Source organism: Dipodomys ordii, unplaced genomic scaffold (genome assembly GCF_000151885.1).
Source record: "Dipodomys ordii isolate 6190 unplaced genomic scaffold, Dord_2.0 Scaffold10, whole genome shotgun sequence".
Classification (NCBI taxonomy): Eukaryota; Metazoa; Chordata; class Mammalia; order Rodentia; family Heteromyidae; genus Dipodomys; species Dipodomys ordii.
The window spans coordinates 9,903,392-9,923,133 of record NW_012267226.1 but is presented as its reverse complement, the minus strand read 5'-3'; the positions used below and the strand labels follow the sequence as shown (position 1 = coordinate 9,923,133).

Below are 19,742 nucleotides of genomic sequence, written 5' to 3'. Positions count from 1 at the left end.
AAATTCTGTGAGCCTCTTATCTCCAATAAGCCACTCAGAAAACCAGAAGTGGTGCTGTGGCTCAAGTGATAGAGCACTAGCCTTGAGCTGAAGAGCTGAGGGACAGCGCCCAGGCCCAGAGTTCAAGCCCCATGACCGACAAAAAAAAAAAATCCTTCACACACACTATTGCTGCTTACCTTCTCAGACACATCAGCTCACTTCAGAAAGCTGGATGAAAGACGACTGTCCTTCTAAGCTATGGGATGGAGCACCGTGGATGGCTGGGTGCAGCAGCACGTGCCATATGCCTGTCACGCCAGCGATGCAGAGAAGCATGAAGGCAACTGCAGCCCAGGCCAGGCTGGGCCTAAACCAAGACGCTCATCTTGAAACAACCAATTCAAAAAGGAGCTGGTAGGGCTGGGAAGGTGGCTTAGTGCTAGAGTGCTTGCCTTGCATGCATGAAGCCCTGGGTTCTATTCCCCAGTACCACATAAACAGAAGAAGCTGGAAGTGTGCTATGGCTCTAGTGGTAGAGCAAAGGAAGCTCAGGGACAGGGCCTAGGCCCTGAGTTCAAGCCCCAGGACTGGCAAAAAAAAAAAAAAGGAGCTGGTGGGTTGGCTCTAGTGGTAGATGCCTGCCTTGCAAGTGTGAGACATGAGATCAAGCCCGAGTACCTCCACCACCAAGAGAAAAAAGAACAGAAACTATGTTGAACTGAATGAATGTCATGGTTTCCCCAACATGTATTTTGGTGCCTCTTCAATAAGCTTCCCTTTATCAGATCCCTTGTTATTGAAACTTTTTAATTATGAATTATTTTATTATGTATCAAAAAGACTATGAAATCAAGTACCCACCACCCAACATGAGAAGTGAAATCTTATCATTCCTGAGGTACTTTCTTTGTACTCTTTTTTTTTTGGGGGGAGGTCCGGTCGTGGGGCCTAAACTCTGTTCCTCAGCTCTTTAGCTCAAGGCAAGCATACTACCACTTGAGCCACAGCACCACTTCTGGCTTTTTTCTGCTTATGTGGTGCTGAGGAATCGAACCCAGGGCCTCATGCATGCAAGGCAAGCGCTCTACCACTGAGCCACCTTCTCAGCCCTATCTTTGTACTCTTAATCCCAGGCCCTCAATTCTTCCACCAGAAATAATGACTACTCTGAATTTTGACTTCTCATTCTTAGCCTTGTGCTGTAAAGTTACTGCATTTGTATGCATCTAGCTCAACATGTTATTTAATTTTACATGACCTTCTTGTTTGTACAAATGGCATGTTTATATTCTTTTCCTTTCTTCTTTCCTTTTCCTCTCTTCCCTTTCTTTACTTCTTTCTTCCAGGGTCTGGGCACTAACTATGAGCTTTTTGCTCATGGCTAGCACTCTACCACTTGGGCCACAGCTCCACTTCTGGATCTTTTTTGTGTGTGTGTGGTTAGTTGGAGGTAAGACTCTCATGGACTTTCCTGCCTGGGCTGGCTTTGAACCATGATCTCAGATCTCAGCTTCCTGAGTAGCTAAGATTACAGGTGTAAGCCACTGGTACACATCTCATACACTACGTTTTTTTTTTTTTTTTTGTCGGTCGTGGGGCTTGAACTCTGGGCTGGGCGCTGTCCCTCAGCTCTTCAGCTCAAGGCAAGCGCTCTACCACTTGAGCTACAGTGCCACTTCCAGTTTTCTGGTGGTTTATTGGAGATAGGAGTCTCACGGTCTCTCCTGCCCGGGCTGGCTTTGAACCGCGATCCTCAGATCTCAGCCTCCTGAGTAGCTAGTATTACAGGCGTGAGCCACCAGCGCTCGGCTCCTCATACACTACTTTTAAAACAAAAACAAAAACAACAAAAATGGTTTTGTTGAGATATAATTCATACACTGCAAAGTCACACACTATTTCCAATAGCCTTATCAGCTTACAGTCAGCTCTTCTCTTCTTATTTTCCTAAAACATCCTGACTTTCTTAGTCCTTACTTTTAGTTTACTCAGCTTGTCATGTTTCAGGGTGGGGGGGAAAGCTTATATTTTTGTTGTAATTACACTGAGTTATAGATTTGTTGATTGGTTGTGAATTTTTTATTGGGGGGGGGTGGTTTGCTGAAAATTGAACTCTCAGCCTTGTACTTGCTAGGCAAGCATTCTACCAGTACTTCTGTTTTCCAGATAGGGCCTACCAGTAACTTTGCTAGACGGGTGCTTTACCACTTAGCTACAGTAATTATTAGTGATTTTTCAGATAAATTACCAAGATCCTCCCAGGCTCTGCCTCCCAAGTGAATGGTGTTTGCCACCATGCTTGGCTTGCTTATTGAGATGGGGTCTTGCTAACTTTCTGCCCTGGCTGGCTCTAAACCACGCTACTCCAGATTCGCTTTCTAAGTAGCTAAGATCACAACCATGAGCCACTGTCCCCAGCTTTTTACTGAATCTGTGGAAGTGGACTGTTAACGAAATGAGCTCCCTTCCCATAGTTCAGTCCTCTCCTTCCCTTCTCCACAGCTTAGCATACTCCCTTCCTAGGCAACACTAGGCCCAGTAAATAATCAGGCTCCAGCTCCTTTACCTTGGGATGGCACTTCTCTGGGGCAGCTACCACTATATAAGGCAACAAGAGTCCCTTAAAGTGACCTACAGGTCTGGGCAGTTGCAGGACCCTTATCTACTATTTGGACAGCAGCCATAAATCCTAGTCCTCCATGATGAGGCCACTGGCCCACACGTCCACACCAGGTCACCGCCTTCTAGCCCCTCCTAAACCCCCTAGGTTACATAGGTCATTTCAGACAATAACCAGTGCTTCTTCTCAATTCTCCCTTGTGAGAAGGAGTCTTGCCGGCCCCCTTTCCTGGCATAAAACTTTCTTTGTTCTCTGTACCTGGATGTCTGCATGGTTCTCTGGCAAAGTCTAATTAATCTTTTTTTAAAAAGCTTTCATGGACCATACAGATAAAGACGATCAAATATATTTTCAGACAGGAACTTTTATTTTTTATTTTATTTTTTGGGTCTAGTCGTGGGGCCTGAACTCTGGGCCTGGGCGCTGTCCCTCAGCTCTTCAGCTCTTCAAGATAGTGCCCTACCACTTGAGCCAAAGTGCCACCTCCGGCTTTTTTCTTTTTGCTTATGTGGTGCTGAGGAATCGAACCCAGGGCCTCATGCATGCAAGGCAAAAACGCTCTACCACTGAGCCCAGCCCATCAGGAACTTTTGTTTGCTTCCTCACACAGACTTAACTCAGATAAGAAAAAAAAAATTGTCTTTTTCCCCCCCCCCAGAAATAGCTCCAAATAGAACAAGGAAATCTTTTGATTTCCACCTTAGATGGAAATTACTCCGTGGTACAGAGAAATAAGTTAAAGGTGATGCAATTGGTAGAGGAGTTGGCCCATAGAAACCACTCAGGTTGCAATCTAGTCCTTTGGAGAAGTAAAAGCCAACGTTCTTGCCTTGCAAATTAAGTCCTGTTTCCTACACTCATCAGGCTCGTGTGAAAAAAGTCACGGACTGGAAGCACGGCTCAAGCAGTAGAGGAAGGTGAGCGTATGTGAGGCCTTGAGTTCATCCTCAGTTTGAAGCCAGCTGGAAGTCTGTGAGACTTACCTCCAATGAACTTCCAAAAGGTGGAAGTTGAGCTATGGCTCAGGTGGTAGAGCTCTGGCCTTAAGCAAAAAAAGCACAAGGACAGGGCCCAGGTCCAGAGTTCAAGCCCCATGACATGCACCTAAATAAATAAATGAATAAACGTTTTTTTTCCTTACATGACCAAAAGAAAGGTGGGGGAAGGAAAATGACAGACTAGCAAAAACCATCTGTCCGGGCGGCACGGCATAAACACTGGCGAAGGGACACAGGCGAGGAAGCAGGACACCGTTGACTCTGTGCGCTTACCTTTCTTTGAGCCAAAAAACAACCCCAAAACCAAAACACGTCATAAAAATACAAAAAATAGGAATGGATTAAATATGCGCTATAAGAAGCCCGATGAAGATACTCATAGATTTGTCTCAGGAAACATTCTTTCCAATAGCACTCATCAGCCAGGGTATAACTTCACACTTTGGCCACTCTGACCCACCAGTAACAGCAGGCGCCGGATGCAATGCGCAGCACCGGAAACTACGTAACAGCGATGGTGAAGCGAAGCACGCTGGGAGTTGTAGTCGCAGCCGTAAGAAACAGGCGATAGGGCGGGGCGGGGAAGGGGGGGGAGGCGAAGATGCTCGTATGCGCAGGCGCACACAGCACCTTGCGGGCAGCATGGCGGACGCGGCTCCTCAATCCAAGAGAAAGCGGGAAACGGACACAGAGGAAGCCGAAGCTCCTAGCGCAGATCAAAAGGAAGCAGGCGTTGGGAATGGTACCTCTGCCCCTGTCCGCTTGCCGTTCTCCGGCTTTAGAGTGCAAAAAGTGCTGAGGGAGTCTGCGCGGGACAAGATCATCTTCCTGCACGGGAAGGTACCGCGGAGCAAGCCTAGACGGGGCGGAGACGCGGGAAGGAAGGAGCCAATCATCGCTTCGGAAGCGGGTTTTTTCCCACCCCCTCCCTCCTCCGGGATATACCTATTCCATCATTGGAGAGGGGGGAGGCGGAATGTACCACTACAACAAGTGGGGGGGGGCAAGATTACCTGTGGAATTTGGTGAGGAATGAACACCTCTGATTTTCCTAGCTTTTTCCCCAAACACCTACCAAGCATTATAGAGTATATCATGTTAAAAACATTTGTTAATTCCCCAGGCCATTCATCATTCCTTCCAATCTATAAAGGTGCTAGGAACGCGTGCATGTTGATGGATGTCTTGCTTTGGGCCCTTGGAAATATTCAGAGTGTAAGTTGTAGGATCCCATGCTTTAACATGGCTTCAGTTTAACCAGAAACGGTGATTTAAATTGTTAGCCTCGTTTCACATGCCGTGCACTTTTATTCATGCCGGAGATTGAGGGAGGTGCTGAGCATATGGAGATAAGTTAACCACCCGGTCTTCAGACTACAAAGTAGCTTTGTGGAAACAGATAAACTGCTGGCTTTAATACCATCTGCTCAGCTGTCTAGCAGAGGCGAGATGGGGAGACCATTCCCAAACCAAGTGTTAGGGTTCCTCACAATCAGGAGCTCATCCTTAGATGGATCAAGGGTTTAGAGCCCTGGAAGCCCATGGCTCTTTATGCATCTCTTGACTAAATGTCCTGTCTTTTTTTGTTGTTGTTGTCGGTCGTGGGGCCTGAACTCTGGGCCTGGGCGCTGTCCCTCAGCTCAAGGCTAGCGCTTTACCACTTGAACCACAGTGCCACTTCCGGCTTTTTCTGTTTATGTGGTGCTGAGGAATCGAACCCAGGGCCTCATGCATGCAAGGCAAGCGCTCTACCACTGGGCCACTTTCCCAGCCCTCCTGTCCGGTTTTCTCAGCCGCACTTTTCTTCAGATTGTATCTCCTGCTGAAGTATTGACAGTAGGAATTAGTGAAGGAGACCTGGATTCTACTTATGTTTTGACATTAACTATTCATGTCACTTTGAATAAATAGCTTGCGTCTAAATCTCAATTTCTTTTCTTTCTTTCTTTCTTTCTTTTTGCCAGTCGTGGGGCTTGAACTCAGGCCTGGGCACTGGCCTTAAGCTTTTTTTGCCCAAGGCTGGTGCTCTACCACTTGAGCCACAGTGCCACTTGTGGCTTTTTCTGTTAATTTGGTACTGAGGAATCAAACCCAGGGCCTCATGCATGCTAGGCAAGCACTCTATCACTAAGCCATATTCCCAACCCTAAGTCTCAATTTCTTTATATATATATATATATATATATATATATATATATATATATATATATACTATACAGAAGGGTTACAGTTACGTGAGTAAGGTAGTGAGTACATTTCCTGTCAAGCATTGTTACCTCCTCTGTAAATCTCATTTTGTTTATCTTCTAAAGTGAGGGAACAAGTGGCTCATGCTTGTAATCATAACTACTCAGATGGCTGAGATCTGAGGATTGCTGTTCCAACCCAGTCTGGACTCCTTATTTCTAACTAACTGACAGAAAAATGGAGCTGTGGCTCAGTGGTAGAGCTCTATCCTTGAGCAAAAAAGCTCAGGGACAGTGTCCAGGCCTTGAGTTCAAGCCCCACAACCAACAAAAACAAACACATAATAAAGTGAGGAGAGTTTATCAGACATTTTCAAAACCTAAACTAGAAGACAATTGAGAAGCTTTTCATCTTTTAGAAGAAAGGTGTGAGAGCTTCCACAAGAGAAGAATTTGGAGTGCCACTGGCCAGCCTTCCTCAGAAGGCAGATTGCAGGAAAAGAAATCCCAACTCTGGGATTTCATTGGCCCCAGAGCTTCTGCTTCTGCATTCTAGGTTTTTTTTTTTTTTTTTTTGGGTCGGTCGTGGAGCCTGAACTCTGGGCCTGGGCGCTGTCCCTCAGCTCTTCAGCTCAAGGCTAGCACTCTACCACTTGAGCCACAGCACCACTTCCGGCTTTTTTCTTTTTGCTTATGTGGTGCTGAGGAATTGAACCCAGGGCCTCAGGCATGCAAGGCAAGCGCTCTACCACTGAGCCACCTTCCCAGCCCTGCATTCTAGGTTTTACTAGTGGCTCTGTTCTGGGCTCACTCATGGTGTCTCTATCCACAGGTGAATGAGGAGTCTGGGGATGGAGAAGATGCCGTTGTGATCCTGGAGAAGACCCCGTTTCAGGTAGAACAGGTGGCACAGCTCCTGACCGGCAGCCCTGAGCTCCAGTTGCAGTTCTCTAATGATATCTACAGCACCTATCACCTGTTCCCTCCAAGGCAACTGAGTGGTGAGCAAGTGGCTGAGGTAGATGCATGAGAGGCCAATGGGATGGTGGGAAATTATGAGCTGTGGTAAATAAACTTTCTATGCCTGATTTGCATATTCTAGTGTCATAGTTCTCATTGGAAGAAAGAGGAATTTTTTTTGGTCACTTGTAGCGCTCTACTACGTGCGTCACAGTACCACTTCCCTCTTTTTCTGTTTATGTGGTTGTGAGGAATCAAACCCAGGGCCTCATGCATGCAAGGCAAGCACTCTACCACTGAGCCACCTTCCCAGCCCCAAAGGAGGAATTTTTTTCCTCCAGAAAATATTGTCAGTCTTTGAAGACAGTTTTGTTGTTCAAACTGTGTGTTCTGGCATCTGGTGAGTAGAGGGCAGGGATACTGTGAAACATCCTACACTGTATGTACATGACAGGCCCCACATCAAGGAACTATGAATAGTGCTGAGGTTTAGAGTTCCTTTCTAGTGTAGTATGTTATGGGGAGGAAGTATGATTCATGGAACAGAATAATACTCATTTATCTTTAACAATCATAATAAAATTATAATTACCAGGACTTATTAAACTGTTAGTATTATGTTAGCCAGTATGCTAGGTATTCTACATGTATTAACACATTTAATTCCCCAAACCTCCCTATTATAAGAGGACTTCACAGTTGAGGAAACTGAGATTTTTGAAAGGCTAAGTGATTCGTCCAGAAGCACACAGCCAATCAACAGCAAGAAAATTAACTCTTTCAGTAGACTGAGGTCTTGTTCAACACATGGGCCAAATGCAGTGTGCTGGGTACTGCAAAGGGTGAAGGTAATCACTTCCCTAAAAGGGAACCCACTCTTTTTTTTGGCAGAGGGAGGGTTGGTTCTAGAAGTGGGTTTTGAATTCAGGTCCTCATGATCATACAACTTTTTCTTTTTTTTTTCTTGTCAGTCAAGGGACTTGAACTCAGGGCTTGGGCACTATCCCTGAGCTTTTTCACTCAAAGCTAGTGCTCTACCACTTGGAGCTACAGCACCACTTTTGGTTTTCTGGTGGTTAATTGGAGATAAGAGTCTCACAGACTTTCCTGCTGAGCTGGCTTCAAACTGTAACCTTCAGATCGCAGCTTCCTGAGTAGCTAGGATTGCAGGCATGAGCCACTGGCACCTGACTAGAACCCACTTTCTGGTGGAAATAAATGTGAGTGAGTAGGATGGACTTGAGAAGGGCAAGAATTCATGAGTAACTGGCAGAGATTTGATTTTGATTTCAAGCATTTTAAAATTTCATCAAAAAAGGAGAAGACTGCCGGGCACTTGTGGCTCACACCTGTAATCCTAGCTACTCAGGAGGCTGAGATCGGAGGATCACGGTTCAAAGCCAGCTGGGGCAGGAAAGTCTGTGAGACTCTTATCTCCAATTAACCACCAGAAAACGAAGTGTCGCTGTAGCTCAAGTGGTAGAGCACTAGCCTTGAGCTGAAGAGCTCAGGGACAGTGCCCAGGCCCCATGACCAACAACAACAAAAAAAAAAAGAAAAGAAAATAGGAGAAGACTCTGGACCAAAAGTCAGGGACAACACATTCAGTTTTTCTCTCAATAGTATAAGGCAACTTTGGTAGTTGACCAAAGTGGTTCCTGTTAATGGTTCCTAACCAGGATATCCTGGGATCTGTTTTAGAGCACATAGTAGCGTCATCACATCCTTCTATGTGTTGTTTGTCCTCCAGCATTTAAGAACAATTTGGCTTTACCAATATCCTGCTCTATAGTCTTTTTTCTTTTTTTATAGTGTTTTCCACACTCCCATGAAAGGGTGCTATTGTCCTTTGAAAGTAATGTGAGCGCTTAATGTCAAGACAAACAAACTTCTCAAAACAGAAAGAATCCAGTCTGATCTTCATTGAAAGAGCCAGATTAATTAGTTCAAGTTGACCAAAATGGACAGTTATTTACTTTCTCAGTCACTGACGTTTAAGCAAATGTATTCTTCAACAAGGGTTGGCAGAAGCGTGACAGAAGGCTCCAAACAGGCTTAGAGCGGTTCCCAAACCACAGGTTCTGGGGCCATTATTTTGCTGACCTTTTTTTCCCCTTCCTCAATCCTTCTACTTACCCTTTCCCATCACCTTCAGCCCGTCTTGCTGCTCAGATCAACCTTGTGAAATCAAGTTGCAGTCCTGCCCTGTGGTTCTGCCCTCTCTCTTTCTAGCTAACAAAATCTAAGATGAGGGATTGGTTATTAGCCTGCCAGGGTCCTCTTCCTCACCCTGGCCCCCAGGTCTCCATAAGCTTTTCCAGGGGTGAACTTTACCCGCCTAGAAATTTTAGATGGGAGCTCTTCTTTCCCAGCCTTCTTTAGCACATGTCAGGCTTGCTATACTATAAGACCTAGGCTTTGGAAGTCACATTTGTCCTTAGGGCTTGGTCCTTATACTCTCTCTCTTTCTTTCCTCCCTTCCTCCTCCCCTGCTCCTCTCCCCACACACTTTCAAAGACATAGTCTGTGTACTGGTGATGCTACCTTTAGTTCTTGGCCTCTCCAAGAACTCCCAGTTTGTATTGAAATGAATATATATATAAAATATAAATGAATGAATATATATATATATATGTATATATACTTTTTTTTGCTTGTAGGGCCTGTACTCTGGGCCTGGGCGCTGTCCCTCAGCTCTTCAGCTCAAGGCTGTCACTCTACCACTTGAGCCACAGCACCACTTCCAGCTTTTTCTGCTTATATAGTGCTGAGGCATCAGACCCAGGGCTTCATGCATGCAAGGCAAGCACTCTACCACTGAGCCACCTTCCCAGCCCTACTTCATATTTTTATTTGGAGGTCTTGTAGGTACTTCATAGTTGAAATGTGGGCATGGATGTGTTCAGTAGCTGCTGTTGTCATTCTGGTGTGCTTGGTGCTTTGTATCAAGAGGAATAAGATGCCATCTCCCGTCCCCAGGTATATTTGGGGTGGTAGCAGGAGGAACAGCACAACATGAGTGACTATGACAAGACGGGGATAAAAAGAGGTGGGTTTGATCATTGCTTGGATGGAAGGGACAGAGCTGGAGCCAGGTGAGACCAATTTCTAAGTCCCAGCAGTTAGCCCTTACTAATTGCTCGGATTCCCTTTCCTGTGGACTAGGCATTCCATGGCCACAAGGTGGCAGCATCACCTAAGTAGTCCCCAGGCCAGCTCCCCTGACTTTCTGCTCAGGTCCTACTTCGCCAGAGCCTTCTGGAGGTCCAGTCTCTTTATTCTCAGTTTGAGTCACAACTCAAAAGTTGACTACCTAAGGCACCTTAAGATACAGTTCCTGTAACCCCAGCCTTCTGTGCGCCATCCACAGTTGCCCCTTTGAGTTTTTCTGCTGCCTCTGGCTGCTTGGTGCCCTCTTTCTCAGAATATTACCACCTGTCTGGGAAAACCCTAGCCACCTCATTTCTGAGCCGGCTGCTTTACTAAGCTTGACGCAGGTGCTATGCTCAACAGCTTTCTTCTGGTGTTTCCCCAGTCATTGGCAAATTTCTTCTTCAGGTCTGAAGGCTTTGTAGTGTCTTCATTTTGTCCCTTCCAGATTTCTCGCTGATGACCAATGTCTGCTCCTATGAACCACTTGTGGCTTCTCACCCTGATAACATCCTACGTTCTGTACTTTTTTAGTAGGGTGGGCTAGGGCAGGCACCTGCTCTTTCTGAGTATTATTTTTTTTTAATTTATTTTATTTTTGTCAGTCATGGGGCCTGAACTCTGGGCCTGGGTGCTGTCCCTCAGCTATTCAGCTCAAGGTACGTGCTCTACCACTTGAGCCACAGTGCCACTTCCAGTTTTTTCTGCTTATGTGGTGCTGAGGAATCAAACCCAAGACCTCATGCATGCGAGGCAAACACTCTACCACTGAGCAACCTGTTTCGAGTCTTGTTTTAGTGTACTGTAGGGGTGAAGAACAAACCTTGGGCCCTAGTGACCTGGGTTGGAATCTTGACTCCACTCTTTGCCAACAGGCGACTTGGTACATTTCTTTATCCACTTAACAGTTGTGAAATATCCACTGTGTGCTAGAGCAGCTGCTGTAGCGGATGCTGGGGGTATGTTGGTGAGTACAGCAGATGTTAGCTCTGTCTTTGAGTTCTGGAAGGGAAGCTGGCGGCAGACAAGGGAACAAGTGTCTCCGTGGCCACAAGCAGGCTGGCGGCTGCTCACATTGGGCTGGAAGAGAGCTCTCAGCAAGCACAGACGATGCTCAAGCAGAGACCTGGGGTACTGGAAAGAACCAGCTGGTAAAGATAGGGGAGAATGTTCTAGACCGAGCCAACAGTACTTGGGCTGGGGAGGAAAGAGGAACAGAAAGGAGATGGTTATGTTGGGAACAAGATGGGGCTCAGATGACGTTGGAGAAGTAGCTTTAGCTGTTTTCTCTGCTCAGTGAGGTTAGTAACTGAATGTACTTCAGCAGCACTGTTATGACATAGAGAAGGAAGTGTTTTGCAATAGTTTTCATCTCTGCTGTCAGTGAGGTAAGTTTTACACTTTGATCTTGTACCTGTGAATAAACAGACGTGAACATAAGTGAAGGAGAAGTTTCACAAAACAAAACAACTTTGTGGTATTCTCTACTGAATATTAGTCTTATCTCTTTCCTTCTTTCCTTATTTAATTATTAATTTTTGTGCCAGAACTGGGGCTTGAACTCAGAGCCTTAAGTTCTTGCTTTGCTTTTTTGCTCAGTGCTGGATTTCTGCCACTTGAGCCACAGCTCTGCTTTTTCAGCATTTTGCAGGCTAATTGGAGATAAGAGTTTCTTGGATTTGTCCCTGGGCTGGCATCACACTGTGATCCTAAGATCTCAACCTCCTGGTAGCTAGAATACGAGTGCCTGCTGTTTCCTTTTTTTCAATGCTGGTCTTAACTTCCTAAAGTGACGTCATGGGGTACAACCGGATGCAATATGGTACGTAAAACTCTTAGCACTTGCTGGTGGTATGTGGCCTGGATCTGACAGTATTATTACTGTGTTACCAGTTATTATTTTTCCAACTTTCCCCTACAGAAAGCTTGAGAGGAATAGTACACATAAGCTAGGGAAAAGAGATTCACCCCAGCTACGAGAGGTGGGAGATTTCTTTTCCCTTCTATGGCAAGGTGGCACACCTGAGGAACAAGTGGGCCAGATGGCCAGCGTTACCTGTCATTCCTCTGCCATCCAGGAGGGCAAAGCCTGAGTCGCCTTCTGCTGCCTGAGCGGTCACGCCTATGGTGTATCAATGGAGCCTTTCATTGAGATGTCTGTTCCCTCTTACCTGAGAAAGAAGGGGGGAAATACTAAGGGGAGGGGTGTGGCTCAGAAATCCCGGCTGCCTCTAAAAAGGCCAATTGTTTTGCTTGCTATATAAAGCAGGGGTGGCATCTCAAGTTCAGAGGCGAAAGACAGGCATGTGTGTGAGAGAGGCCAGGGCGGGGAGCAGAGGGATGGGATCCTGAGAATCACATCGTCTTTCTGTTACAGAGAACACCCAGTACTTTAGCCACAGGCCACAGTTTTCCACCCCGTGCTCTTTGCAGAGGCAACACCCAGCCCTCAGGAGGGAGGGAGGAGGAGGCAGGGTTGGTTTGGGAGGAAGCATCTTGAAAGACCGGCTGTTCCCAGGAGAATTTCCCTGAGAAGCATTGTTCATAATGTGTGTGTATGTCGGGTTGGGCGGAGTGGGGGGGGGAGCTAGAATCAATCAAATAACAGTAGAATAGATCCGTAAGCCAAGTTGCATGCCTGCAGTGGGCTGCCTGCCCGTGGCGGTGAAAGTGAACTACAGCTGTGTGCATCAAGTGAAGGACGAATCTCACCCAGTAGGCCAAGAACAAGATGCAGAATAGCCACAGGAGGATTCCAGGAAGGTGAAATTGAAAATCAAGCAGACTGTGCGTGTAATAAAGCTAGAGAGAAAGAAATTATTAACCCCCAAATGAGAAAGGCGATCAGAATGACCAAAGTATAGTGATAGTCTGCTTCTTGGACTATGTATTCTTTCTATTGTGTCTTAGGTCTGTTTTTTTTTTAATTTTTATTGTTATGAAAGTGATATACAGAGGGGTTATATAAGTCAGGAATAATAAGTACATGTCTTTTGGGACAGTGTCACTTCCCTCCCTCCCCACCCCCTCCTGCCAAGTTGTATAGTTCATTTTCTTTCTCTTTTCTGTCAATCCTGGGCTTGAACTCAGTGCCTGGGCACTGGCCCTGAGCTTCTTTTGCTCAAGGCTAGCGCTCTTATAATTTGAGCCACAGCACCACTTCCAGCTCTTTCTGTTTATGTGGTACTAACGAATTGAACCCAGGGCTTCGTGCATGCTAAGCAAGCACTCTACCATGAAGCCACATTCCCAGCTGTATAGTTCATCTTCAGTATAGTGTCAGTGTCTAGTGAGTACCACTGCTGCATTTGTTCACCCTTAGTGCCTCTTATTTCTGTGTATTTTAGGTCTTTAAATGCCTATTAAATATATGCACACATACACATACCCTTGTTTTGCCAGTGTGTTTCCAAGTTAATAGTTAAGAAAAATTGGCTGTCCCTTGCATTCTTTTCATACATGTGAATCAGGACTCCATCTTTATTTTCATCTTCATTTTGTTTTCAGCCTCTGTTATTGAGAGTGAGGTGTTTGGTTTTAGCTGTCTTCCAGCTTCTATATCCTTCTTCCTCTTCTCTGGGACAGAGGAGTGGCCAGACCTGATCCTTTTCTCCCCGGCAAATAAGGGAGCTGTTGTGGAAGGCACCCCAAGTTGATGCCAGTCTGGCAAAGCAATGTGGACAGACCCTCCAGCAATTGGAAGAGAAGCCAATGGGCAGGGAGATCCCAGACTCTGGCCCCACCCATTCCTCCCACTGCAACTGAGCCAACAGACCAGAGTTGCCTGAGCGATGACCAACAGAGAATTTCTTTCCAGACAGGTCTCTGCCAGGACACTGACAGACTGACATGATCTTCTAGCATGAGAAATACCACAGACTTAGGACCATCAGCCAGTACCAGAGAAAGTCAGTGAATTGCTGAGATTCTGTTTTTTCTGAATAACAAATGAAGAATAAAATATGTAACCCAGCTCTGGGGGTTTCTTTATTAGAAGGTTCTAGTCATAGTATCCCAAGTTAGATGGAGTTATAGTAAAATGCTAGGTTTTATTTGTAAGGAGCTCTTAACTAGAATTCTTTATCATAATTGGTTAATTAGCAGCATTGTCATGTCCAAAATCTGAACCTACTGAGCAAAAGTCTCTGGGGGTAGAGCCAGAGCATTTATCAAAATCATATATGTAATGACATAGTGAGGTAATGAACCCAAAAGGCTTATAGTAGGAGCAGGCTTTCCTACCATTCTCCTACCACAGGGCCTCAACCTGGCCCTGCTTCTCTGAAGCATATTCTTAGTGAAGGGAAAAAGAAGAAAAAAGACAGAAAGAAAAAAATATTCCTAGGGCTCCTGCTTCTTGTAGTTTCCTCTAACATTGACTGTAGAATATGCTCATACAGTTCTTTGTTGACTTATTAAGAAAGTGAAATGATTCTTCTTTATTTCCTTCTTTCTCCTCTTCCCTCTACTTCTACTTGTGCGTACATGTATGCTTGGGTGTATCATGCACACATACATATATACGTACATACATACATACACACATATGCATGGCTGTCTATACACAAACATACTACCTTTGGAATCTAAATAATACAATATTTTTAGTTTCATAGTCTGTCCACGGTAGGATTTAGCCCCTACCAGGTTAAAAAAATAATAACGATAATTCCAACTTTTCCGTCTCTTCTTCTATTCTCCCCAATCTCCTCACTAATGTCGTTGTCCTTTTTATTTTGTGGTATGTTCTGTTGTTCCATGATTATGAAATCTTTATGCTTTGTCTGTAAATTGATTCCTAAGTAACACTGTAGAGAGTTCTTTCCTGCTTTCTCTCATCCAGATGGGTTTTCTATAGGCATGCTATATGTAGCTCTCAACGGGAACTTCTTTTCATAATTCTTTTGGGTCTGATCCACTGTTTTCTAGATTCTCTGTGTGTGTTTTTGGTTTTTATTGTTTTGTTTTTTGCTGGTCACAGGGCTTGAACACAGGGCTTAGGCACTTTCCCTGAGCTTTTCTGCTCAAGACTAGCTAGCACTCTACCACTTTGCGCTACAGCTCCACTTCTGGTTTTCTGGTGACTAAGGAGAGATAAGATTTCAGCGCTTTCCTGCCCAGGTTAGTTCTGAACTGCTATCCTTAGATCTCAGCCTCCTGAGTAGCTAGGATTACGAGTGTGAGTCACTAGCACCCAGCTCTTTTCTTTCTTTTTCTGTGTTTTCTTTCTTGTTTTACTCTCTTGATTAGCTGAAGCACATTAGTCAGTAACTCTTCAGAATGAATATGTGGGAGGTAAGCCTTGAATCCTTTATGTTGCTGCCAGTTTTGATTGATAGTTTAACTGAATACAGAATTTAAATTTATTTTCTCTCAAAATATTAAAGGCACTGGTCTGTTGATTTCAAGCATCTATTGTTGCTAACAGGATATCTGATACCAGTTTGATTCTTACTGCTTTGTAGGGAACTTGAGTTGTTTGTTTGGAAGTGTATGTATGACTTTTGGACAAAATTTTCTTAAGGTTGTTGAGTTTTCTTATTCATTGTTGTGGGGACTCTTGGACCCTTTCCATTAAAAGCTTTAGGATCTGAGTGTTCTTTTTGATAACTTCTTTCCCTCTGTTTTCATTTGGTTGATTTTTATTTTTACTAGTGTTTTATTTTACTAGGGTTCAAACCCAGGTCCTCAAGTATACCAGGCAAGTACTCTACCATTGAGCTATACCTTCACTCTTGGAAATCCTCACTTTTTTTCCTCCCTCTTTTTGTGCTGGTCTTGAGGCTTGAATTCAGGGCCTGAGCACTGTCCCTGAGTTTTTTTTCTCAAGGATAGCACTTGAACCACAACTCCACTTCGGGCTTTTCAGTGGGTAATTGGAGATAAGACTCTCAAGGAGGGGGCTGGGAAGGTGGTTCAGTGGTAGAGAGCTTGCCTTGCATGTATGAGGCCCTGGGTTCGATTCCTCAGCACCACATAAGCAAAACGAAAAAAGCCGGAAGTGGCACTGTGGCTCAAGTGGTAGAGTGCTAGCCTTGAGCTGAAGAGCTGAGGGATAGCGCCCAGGCCCAGAGTTCAGGCCCCACGACTGGACCAAAAAAATCTCAAGGACTTTCCTGCCTGGGCTGGCTTTGAACCATGATCCTCAGATCTCAGCCTCCTGAGTAGCTAGGATTACAGGTGTGAGCCACCAGTGCCCGGCTAGCTGTGACATTTTTAATTCTCCTTTCTCTGGTTCTTTTAGCTATTTCATTCTCATAGCATCCTGACTTTGTTTTACAGAGGCCAAATTGGGTTGGATTTTTCTGACACACTAATTAGAATTGTTTTTTAAAATTATCTCCTGACCATCCCTCAAATGATTTCATTTCCCTGTGGGATCTGGTTGTGGTTGTTTATCTTGGTCATTCTTTTTCAGGCTGCTGGCTTCTCTCAGTGGCTCATGCTGCACAGTAATTCATTCATACTTAAAAGCAAAGCACCAGGCTGATACCAGATGAACTGATGTGAGTTTTGTTCAATTCAAGTTGTGGGTCTGTGTCAGTAGTAGACCTTTGTCCCTGGTGTGCAGCTACTGAGAGACAGTAGCTGTGTGGGTGAGGAGTGAGTCTTCCTGGCTGGCAGGCTTAGACATGAGGGTACAATTTGACTGGCATTCTGGGACATCTGTCCCCCTCTCCCCAACAAAGAATAATATGAGCTAGAGATACTAGATGACCTGCCAAGACTAAAGGATTTATTATCTGGCCACAGAACAATGTGCCCACCTTGGCACAGCCTTCCTGTTTTTACCTGGCTTTAAGTGTCTGCTCCTGGGGCCTGATGAGGATGGAGCCAATTAGTGCAGTTCTATAGCCAGCCCTTAAGTGAACGTCAGTTTTCAGCTTGTTTTCCTTTCCCGTCCTCTCTGCCTGTTATTCTTTTTGTTTGTTTAATTTTTTTATTCTAAAGGCGATATGCAGAGGGGTTACAATTACATAAATCAGGTATTGTGTACATTTCTTTTTGCAGTGTGTTACTTCACTCATTTTTCCCCAGTTTCCCCCATCCCCAAATTGTATAGTTCATTTTCAACATAGTATCTAGTGAGTATCACTGCTGAATTAGTTCACCCTTTGTCTCAATGAACTCAGGGCCCAGGGCCTGGGCACTGTCCTGAGCTTTTTTTTTTTTTTTTTTGTCGGTCATGGGGCTTGAACTCTGGGCTTGGGCACTGTCCCTTAGCTCTTCAGCTCAAGGCGAGTGCTCTACCACTTGAGCCACAGTGCCACTTCCGGTTTTGGAAGTAAGAATCTCACAGACAGACTTTCTTGCCTGAGCTGGCTTTGAACTATGATCTTCAGATCTCAGCCTCCTTAGTAGCTAGGATTGCAGGCGTGAGCAACCAGCATCTGACTTTCTGCCTGTTGTTCTGAGCCCAACTTCCCTCCTGCGCTCTTGCTGACAGCCCAAACAGCTATTTCTTCCATATTCTTGTCCACTTGAATTCTGATTCACTGCTGCCTTCCACCCTTGTTCTTGTCGCTATTGTGGCTTAAATCCCTTTTGTACTTCATTAATACCTCATTTTATTTTAAATAGTCTGTAAGCCACCATTAAATAGGAGTCAGTTGCCTTCCATGTATGTCTGGCTGCCTTGGCCAAGGGCTCTATCTGTGGATAGCATAGGTTATGGAGAATTTAGCCCACCTAGGACACAGAGAGGAAGACAGACCTCAGCTTTTCCCTAACACCTGCTCACAGAGACTCCTAGATGCTCCTGGGCAGTGGGCTTATGTTTAGATTAGATATGTTCAGATGCACAGACACATGCCACACTTGTAAAACTTGAGCTGTTGAGCTAGGACTTCCACTTCCAGACATCTGGCTTAGATGGTTGCTCATGTGTTTGCATAAAAAGGTAGAAAATTGTTCAGTGCAGCATCCTATGTGATGGAGCAAAAGACCTGAGTGGTAGAGTCAGTAAGGCATGGTGTACTCATGCTGTGGGCCACTGGAGGAGAAGGTGTACACTGTTGTGGGGAGTTCAGGATCATCCCATGGGCTTCAAAAGAGGCCTGTAATTGTGTGTGTGTGTGTTTTCATACTTCTAGGAACTCTTTAAAGGAAAACTAGAATGATGAGCACTCAGTGATTATTAGTGTGTTGACCTCAGTGAAATGGACCAAGGGCTTACAGTTACAGAAGTTGGATAATGTGTATGGTTCCTTCTGAGCAGTGTCACCCCTTCCCTCTCTCCCAGTTTTTCCCTCCCATCCTCACCCACAAGTTGTAAAGTTCATTTTCAACATAGCGTCTGGTGAGCACCACTGCTACATTTGTTTACTCTTTGTCCCTCCATTTCTGTGTTTTTCCTTGCATTCCCAAAGACAGATAAAGGAACACACAAGACAAAAAGAAAACAAAAACAGCAATAAAGGGGGAAAAAAACCCTCTTGTTTCTATTTCTTGGAGTTCATTTTGATTAATATTATTTTCTATGATCCAAAGGTAGATAGACATTGCACCTTTGTGTTCCTCCCCTGTGTGTGAATGCCTAGAGTCCTGTATAATTTATCATGTCCAGTGTATTTTAGATCTAGCTTCCACATGAGAGAAAACATGTGCCATTTGTTTCTCTGAGCTTGACTTACCTCACTTAACCTGATTTGTTCTAGGTTCCTCCATTTCCCTGCAAATGACATACTATTATTCTCTCTAATGGCTGTGTAAAATTCCATTGTGTTAGGTACCACATTTTTTGATCTGCTCATCTATTATAGGGCATCTGAGCCATTTCCTTAGCTTGGCTATTATGAATAGTACAGCAGTGAACATGGGTGTGCAAGTGTCTTCATGGTATCCTCGCTTGTGATGTTCTGGGTAGGTGATGTGTCTGGGTTGAAGGAAAGATCAATGTTTCTTTTCTTTTCTTTTTTTTTGAAGAAGCTCCAGACTGCTGTCCAGAGTTTACATTCCTACCAACAATGTAATAAAATTCCTTCCCTCCCCACATCCCTGCCAACAGTTATTGTTTGAATTCATAATGCTGGCCAGTCTTTTTTTTTGGTTGGTCATAGGGCTTGAACTTTAGGCCTGGGCGCTGTCCCTGTGCTCTTCAGCTCAAGGCCAGTGCTCTACCGCTTGAGCCACAGTGTCACTTCTGGTTTTCTAGTGGTTTATTGGAGATAAGAGTCTCATGGACTTTCCTGCCCGGGCTGGCTTTGAACTGCAATCCTCAGATCTCAGCCTCCTGAGTAGCTAGGATTACAGGCGCCCAGCTATGCTGGCCAGTCTTAATAGGGATGAGATGGAATCTTGGAGTTGTTTTGATTTACCTTTCATTTATGGCCAGGGATGATGAGTGTTTCCTCATGTGTTTCTTTGCAATTCTTCTTATTCTCAGAAATCTCTCCTTAGCTCCTTTGCCCATTTAGTGATTGGTTTATTAGCTTTGGGAGGGTTAGTTTCTTGAGCTCCTTGTATATTTTTGATATTAGGCCTTTGTCAGAAATATTGCTGGTAAAATCTTCTTCTAGTCTGTTGGCTAAGGTGTTTTGTTTGTTTGTTTGTTTTTGCCAGTCCTGGGGCTTGAACTCTAGGCACTGTCTCTTTTTTTGCTCAAGGCCAATACTTCTACCACTTGAGCCACAGCACCACTTCCAGCTTCTTCTGTTTATGTGGTACTGAGGAATCGAATCCAGGGCTTCATGTATGCTAGGCAAGCATTCTACCACTAAGCCATATTCCCAGCTCAGCCCTGGCTGAGGTTTTTTTTTTTTTTGGGTCCAGTCGTGGGGCCTGAACTCTGGGCCTGGGCACTGTCCCTCAGCTCTTCAGCTCAAGGCTACTGCTCTACCACTTGAG

At 44.9% G+C, this 19,742-nt stretch overlaps 1 protein-coding gene across 1 annotated transcript in view; it reads left to right on the top strand.

Annotated features, from left to right (window-relative positions):
- The first annotated feature begins 4,217 nt into the window (after positions 1 to 4,217).
- Positions 4,218 to 19,742, top strand: part of Dcps (decapping enzyme, scavenger) — a 51,141-nt gene continuing 35,616 nt past the window's right edge. The window contains exons 1-2 of the mRNA XM_013009428.1: positions 4,218 to 4,440; positions 6,619 to 6,787. Coding sequence (XP_012864882.1) covers positions 4,243 to 4,440; positions 6,619 to 6,787 — 367 coding nt within the window. The 5' untranslated portion in view covers positions 4,218 to 4,242. The remainder of the gene's footprint in view (positions 4,441 to 6,618; positions 6,788 to 19,742) is intronic.